Source organism: Crocuta crocuta, unplaced genomic scaffold (genome assembly GCF_008692635.1).
Source record: "Crocuta crocuta isolate KB4526 unplaced genomic scaffold, BGI_CrCroc_1.0 scaffold290, whole genome shotgun sequence".
Classification (NCBI taxonomy): Eukaryota; Metazoa; Chordata; class Mammalia; order Carnivora; family Hyaenidae; genus Crocuta; species Crocuta crocuta.
In genome coordinates, this window is record NW_027527429.1 from 7,163,773 (window position 1) to 7,170,993 (window position 7,221).

General features: G+C 59.5%; 1 protein-coding gene across 1 annotated transcript; it reads right to left on the bottom strand.

Annotated features, from left to right (window-relative positions):
• Window positions 1-1,497: 1,497 nt before the first annotated feature.
• On the bottom strand, window positions 1,498-6,946 carry CHRNG (cholinergic receptor nicotinic gamma subunit). Its single transcript, XM_077758966.1, has 12 exons — window positions 6,892-6,946; window positions 6,556-6,695; window positions 6,251-6,295; window positions 5,980-6,089; window positions 5,327-5,482; window positions 4,327-4,424; window positions 3,832-4,032; window positions 3,536-3,650; window positions 3,209-3,323; window positions 2,265-2,481; window positions 1,923-2,056; window positions 1,498-1,671 (listed from the first exon to the last, which is right to left on the bottom strand). Exons 1-12 carry the CDS (start codon window positions 6,944-6,946, stop codon window positions 1,498-1,500), a joined length of 1,560 nt encoding a protein of 519 aa, XP_077615092.1.
• Between the last annotated feature and the right edge of the window lie 275 nt (window positions 6,947-7,221).

The following is a 7,221-nucleotide window of genomic DNA, read 5'->3' on the forward strand; positions in this document are numbered from 1 at the left end:
CATATTGTATTACAGTACCTGCCTCTTCGTGTTGCCGTGGGGGTCTGACGGGACGATCAGTGTCAGGCGCTAGACACAGCAACCCTCAACAAGTGTAGTATTGTTAATTTCTGCTTCGTTGTGCGAGGAGCTAACGAGAACCACAGATGGGCCCCCCCATCATCAAATTGCCTCCCGGATCTGAGTCTCTGTTCCACATAACACGGGCAGCATGCATGTACCCTGGAGTTAATGGAATGAACTTGCTGGTGGTTGAGCACCAAAGCCAGCAACCCTGTACTTGGGAGAGGGGGGGTTATTCCTAGGGTCCCCTCCCCTCCCCCAACAGTGTCCCATCGTCAGGTCTTCATGTGACACTTTCCCATTTTTGAATCACTTTGATCTGCACCTTTGTCCTCTGATAGGAGGTAGATAGGGTACCCTACCTGATAGGGTAGATAGGAACCGAAATCTGTACCCATATTTACAGATAAAATTGTCTCATCACAATCAGAACTCTGGCGGGAGCTGTACTCTCAGACCAGGGCCTTGGCTCTCTCCCGGGAAGACCTGGGCTGGCGATCTTGTCTCCCAAGTGGGGCCAAGCAAGGCTGGTCAGGGTCTCCTTCCAGAAGGCAAAGCCCAGCAGTTCCCTGTTACCTCCCAGCCTCTCTGCCTAGCTCTTCCCTGTCTTAACCAACCTTAGGCACCAGTGCAAATGCCCTGGCCTTTGAGAAGAGAAGGAAGAGGGGTCTGTTTTCCAGACCATGGAATAAATCTTTCTTGGAGTGTCTAGAACTGGGTTGGGAATTCTGGACTTCAAACTTTATTTAGCCACCAGTGTTCTGAGAAGTCCCTCTTGCTCTGGGCCTCAATTTGCCCATCTGAAACATGGGGGAATAGTGACTCTTGCTTGTCCATGAGGACACGAAGAGCTCTTAACTCATAAAATCTTCTGTGATTAATGATTAAAAATGCATATGAATGGAAAGGTCCCTGGTGCAGGTGAGTACTGGGTGCCCATCGCACCCAGAAGACAGGGGAGGGAGATGCAAGCAGGAGTGGGCTGCTGCCATTCTTTTGAGAGAACATTGCCTGCTGCTCTTCACATCTCTTTTGACTTCCTTCCTCTAGGAACATGTGGGAATTCGTAAAAAGAAAAGGAGTCACACTTTTCTTTCGCCTAGAGGGATGGGACCTTGCTTAGCTGGGGACATCATATGAAGAGTCCTTAGGGCTTCAGAAATGATGGGGGTTGCTGACACTTTGCTGAGTGAGGGGATTGCCAGGATTAGGTAGCCAGTACTACGCCAATGCTGATCCCAACAGCACACCCTGCCCACAGCCATTCTCAACCAGTCCAGAACTTCAGCTTCGTCTCTTTATTTCCCATGCTTTTCTCAGGGCCGGTTGGCTCACATGGCTCTGAAGGGCACTTCCCAAAGAGCACACTCATGATCTCAGCCATTGAAGAACACAGCCAATCAGACTCCACAGGGCTAGCGGCCGTTGGTTCGCTCAGTCAGGTGAAGGCAGGTAGGAGCGGGGGTCTCCGGGGAAGGGAAGAGGGGGCACCTGGTTGTAGTGGGCCATGAGGAAGATGCCGGCAGTGCCACACACAAAGAGGGAGAGCATGGCCAAGAAGCAGACACGGTCCAGCACACGGCCCACCAAGAACCACTCCTCGCTCCCCTGAGGGTGGGAGGCAGCGTGTGGGATGACCAGCAGTAACACCAAGCCTTCCCCGGGTCACGGTGCCTGCCTTGACCATCCAGCAGGCCTCTTACTCTCCATTTCTTTGGGTCCTTCTCACCTACTGCCAGGCCTGAACCTGGCCTCTGCCGCAGTCCCCTGTTTCTAGGGTCCCTGTTCCACTTTTTGCATCCCACCGCCTTACCATAGCCCCTCCACGCCTCTTGCCCCCATCTCAAGTCCCCCCTTACACTGTCAAAGTGACTTTGCTGGTGCCGGGCGAGGGCAATGAGGTTGCAGGCGTCCACACAGGCCTGGATGGCCGGGGCGGCCTGCTTCAGGCTGCCACACAACTCTTGACTCTGCCCTGGCTCCTGGCCTTTCTCTGTTGAGAAAGGGTAAAGTTTGGGAATAGAGTGGAGAAGAAATGGCCTGAGAAGGTAGTCTCTCCTGAGCGACCCTAGGGTCTCTCTCCCCGGCCTGGATACTTACCAACACTCATCTGCTGTGCCTGACACTTTGGCCAACAGATAGCCCTCCCCGGCTGGGGTCCCTGGGGAGGAGCGACCCCAGTGTCATGCCTCCTGCCTCACCTGGCTTCTCCAGCGCCGCCCTCACCAGCCCGTTGCGCTGCCGCTGCCGGAAGAGAAGTTCACTGCGAGGCAGGCAGAGAGCAGCCTCTTCCCCACCGGGGATCGGCCATCCCGGGGAGGAGCCATTCTGTAGCCGGCGCCCCGTGTCTTGTACAGCCACTGGGACCAGTGGGCGGACATGCATCCGCAACAGCTGGGGCAAGAGCCGCAGGAACACCTGGGGAGAGGTTCTGGGGGGCTTAGCTTCGTAGCCAGAGGACCTGGACGTGCGGGCAGCCAGGCTGGGCTCCAGAGCAAAGACTGAAGGTTGGCACGGAGGGCTCAAGCTACCAGGGGCCCAGAGGCAGCGGCTTAGGGACAGTGGCTTGACACCGGCTTGGCTCTTCTGTGCCAGGCACTGAGCCTAGGTCCCCAAACTTGTGTGCACATCGGAATGACCAAGGTACTTGCTGCACAGGTCTCACCCCCCCTCACCGCCCCCCCCCCGCTCTTCCAGCCCAGGCCGCCTGAGGTGGGCCTGAGAATCTGCATTCGCAGCAAGGGTCCCAGCTGACTGCTGCTGCGGGTGGGCTGCAGAGCACACAGACTCTGGAGCCAGGCGGCCTGGGTAGACACGTGCCTCGCCTTCCTAGCCATGCAACCTTGGGTGAGCTAATTAACCTCTCTGTGCCTCAGTTTCATCATCTGCAAAACAGAGGTGGTACTAATAGCCACCTCATTGGAGTTTTATGGAGATCAAATGAGTTAGTATGCATAATGCACCTGCCACTAGCAAGCACTCGTTATTATTATTAATCCATCTGGGCACATGCTTCAAGGTACACGCAGGGGAGGTTTGCTACTCAATGTGGCAGGTGAGTAGGGAAGGGGAAGGGGGTGGAGAGGAAGACAGATGTGAGTGGGCTGGACAGGAGGATGCTGGAGTGGGCAGAGAGCGGCCTTGCCTTTCGGACCCTGCGGGCCATGGAGTGTGTATGGGGGGACCGCAAAGACACGTTGAGCACGACAACGGCATTCACAACAATGAGGATGGTCACCACCAGGAGGAAGGTCAGGTACCTGCCAGAGTCAGGGAGGCGGGAGGTGGGGCCAGCCCACTGGCATTCCATCTCCAGATGCTCCCATCTTTAGCAGCTGATTCCCCCAGATCCCTTAGGGTTAGGGGTTGGCATTGAGGACAGGGTGGGGGCTGGGAGTGGCAGAAGGGTAGCGCCCCGAGTTCCAGGGAGGGAAGGTGGGAGGTGAGTGGTAGGCATGAGGGTCACCCTTACTTGCTGATCAGTGGCACTGCCTGCGAGGTCTCAGGCACCTTCTTGGCCACCAGGAAGAGGAAGACAGTCTGGGCCAGGAGCACGTTGATGGCGACGGTACACTTCTGGCCCCCCGCTGCCCATAACCAAGAGACCCTCAGGGCAGATCTCAAGTTCCCTGGCATGGGGCACCCCCCCCACCCCACTCCTGGTCCCCGGGACAGGTGGTCTTGTGTGTGGTGCCACTCTGTGCCCTTCTGGCTAGTCCCTGTGCTGCCGGCTGGGGCCACAGTTCCCTTCCCACGGGCTCCAGGTACCCTTGGCAGGAAGGAAGTAGATGAGAATGGCAACTGAGGAGATGAGCACGCAGGGCGCGATGATGTTGATGACGTAGAAGAGGGGCTTGCGCTGGATGAGCAGGTAGAAGACCACCTTCTGGTGGCCCGCCTCCTCAGCAGGGGCCGCCACGTCCAGCAGCATCTTGGCCGGCCGGTGCCGGATGGCCCACTCCCCGTTCTCTGTGGGCAGCAGGCCAGGGTGAGTGCTGGGAGCGCGGGCTGTGACCTGGCTGCAGGGCCCAAAGCAGTGCCACCGAGGGATAGAAGCAGCAGGGGACATTGGATATCTGATCCTCCTCCCACCAAAACCTGAGACATCGTCATGGGGAAAGCGGAACTTTGCTGGGTCTTTAAAAAATCAACTTCTTCTGGTTCCTTCTAGCTCTCATCTTGAGTTACATGGGAGGGGGATCTGGACTGAGTCTGGCCCTGCCCTGGAGGCCAGGTTCAACAGGGGTCCTGGGAGGAGGTTACCCGTGAAGGCCTCAGGGTCGATGAAAATCCACTCAATGGTCTGACCGTCTTCCTGGCTCAGCTGCAGATTGATCTCATTGGTGCTGTAGGTCTGGGACCTGGGAGATGGGGAGGGTGGGGGAAACATTTGAGGATGTGTAGATCCACCTACGAGGTCATGTACAGTCATCTGAGGGCTGTAGTGTCTCAAAAAGTACAGCTAGGAATTCCCGAGTTCTCCATAGAAACTTGGCCATGAGATGGGGGCCCGGAAGGGGACCTGGGCTCCCTGGAGGTCAGGGAAGTTGTCTTGAAGGGCCAAGAGGCTGCAGCTCAGTGCGTGTCACTAATGTTAATAGCCCAAGGCCACTCTGNAGAAGGGGACCTGGGCTCCCTGGAGGTCAGGGAAGTTGTCTGCAGACAACAGCCAAGAGGCTGCAGCTCAGTGCGTGTCACTAATGTTAATAGCCCAAGGCCTCTCTGTTCCTCTCTTCCACTGCCTCCAGGTCAGGAGGGGCCAATGGTTAGAACAGAGAAAACACTCTGTACCTCTCAGGTCTGTTTGTTAAGGAGGGCCTCCGTGTAAAAAAGACTGCTCCTCTAAAATAGGGGAACCCCCTGACACAGATCTCTTTTCCCTCATTTCTGGATGAGGAGATTGCGCGCCTCCACCTCTCCACGGGGCGTGGGGTGTAGCGTATTGTGTGTGGGCAGTGCTTGTGTGTGCACGCAGGCACCTCATGGGTATGTGTGTGCCTTTTTGCCCACCCGCCCCAGTCATTGATTCCTCCCTTGGGGCACAGGCAGGGAAACTGAGGCAGCAAAGGAGGATGAGCGAGGGGACTTCGGCTTAGACAAGAGGGATGTGGGCATCTTCAGGTGTCTGGGCCTGAGACAGACACAGTGGCCCCAGGGAGCTGGAGCTGCGCCCCTGGAGAGAGGCCTTGCATCCCCACCCAGCCAGGCCCCTTGTAGGGCAGCTCTCTAGATCTGCACCCGCAGCCCCGGTAAATGGCCTCACTGGAAGACGAGGGAGCAGTTCTGCCAGTCGAAGGGGAAGTAGGTGACGGAGACGGGGCAGGAGGAGCGGAAGATGGCGGGCGGCAGCCAGTAGACGCATCCATCAGGAGACACCAGCACGTTGCAGTAGAGGGCCACCTCGAACACGCCGTCCACGCTGCGCACAGGCCAGGCCCCGAGGCTGGGGGCTCACGTCCCTGGCAGCCCTGGCTCGGCCAAGTCCCGCACCCCAGGCCTGCCCGTGTCCTGCGTGGACGGGGCCTGGGGACACCAGCCCTTCCCGGCCACACGGGGTCCACTACCTCCCCGCCGGCAGTCTCCCCGCCGCGCCCGGCCCCAGGCCTCCTCGCCCCACCTCCTAATCACCTTCTACGGGAGCCGCCCCTTCTATGGGCTTCTATGGGAGCCGCCCTCACCCCCACATTAGAGGGAGGACCGCAGCCCAGCAGATGCCGGAGCCCAAAGGAGATGGAACCAGATCGAGAAGCAGGTCTGCTGGCCAGGCCCTACCCTCAGCAGCACCTGCCCCATCCAGTATTTCCCGGCCCCCGAAAAGGCGGCCCGGCCTGCACCTTTCCCCAGGGCCCCCCTTGTCCTACTGGGCTGTGCCCTCGGGTCATTTTGTCCCCCAGCCCTGCCCGCTCTCCTCCTCACTTGTTCTCCAGCACGACGTCCGGCCGCCACACCATGGTGGACGGCACCCTCAGCACCCACAGGCCTTCATAGTCTTGTGGGTCCCAGCGCAGGCGGTAGTCACACCACTGCTGCAGGGCGAGCCGGGTTGCCAGGCCCCTGCCCCCGCAGAGTCAGCCCCTCCCCAGCAGAGGCAGGGAGGGCGCGGGGGAAGGCAGGCAGCTCCAAGGGCCTTGGGACCCCAGGGTGGGGGCCCTGACCCAGGGTAAAGGACTTCAGGGCAGCCTCTTACCATCTCTATCCAGACATTGGTGGTGAGGGCCTCCTCTCGCTCATTCTGGAGGTTCAGAACAGAGGCCTGAGCCCCCATCACTTGCCGTCTCTGGGTGTTAGTCCCTACACACCCCCACAGGGCCCCACGGGACCCCAGCCTCGTGGGCATCCTTCACGGGAGTTTTCCAGCTCCCCAGCCTCTCCCCTGTGGAGTCCTTCCCCCTCCTGGCTGCTAGAGCCAGCCCCTTCCTCTCCCCTGCAGGTCCCAGGGGCCGGGGTCGCTGGGCCTCCGCCTCCCCCACTGTCCTCCAGCCTGTGGCTCACCAGGGAGATGAGGTTGGTGAGGGTGAGCTTCAGGCTGACGTTGACTACATCCGAATCGCGCTCCGCGGGCCTCAGGTGTGGGTTGTAGCTGTGCATCAGGTCCGCGAGCAGACGTTCTTCCTGGTTCCGGCCCTGGGCTCCTGCAACGGACAGCAGTGAGCCTGGGCGCGGGGGCTTTGGGGCATAAAGGGGTGGGGGTCAAAGGAGGGTGCGTTGCGGAGAGGTAGGGAACTAGAGGTGCAGGGCAGGCTTCAGTAGCCCTCCTGACCCGCCATCCCCCGAGGCCTTGGATCTCTGCTCCAGGCCTCCCCAGGCTCCTGACCCCCTGGTCCACACCCAGGCAGACAGCCAGCAGCGGCAGGAGGAGCAGCGGGCCCTGGCCCCGGCGCATGGTGCCGCAGCTCTACAGTGATGGCTGGGACGGCAGCGCAGGGTAGAGAGATGTAGACTCTGGGTCTCATGTAACAGCCCATGGTCCCACCCCAGCCAGCCCGGCCGGGCCAGCTAGGCCCCACCAGCTGTCTGACCACAACACCAGCAGCTGTTCCAAGATGGACAAAATGCCAGGCTCAGGTTACCTGGGCTGGGGAGAGGACAGAGGGGCCCCATCTGCCCCAACAGAGATGGCTCAGCCCCCATCCCCACTCTCTGACTCCCTTGGCCCAG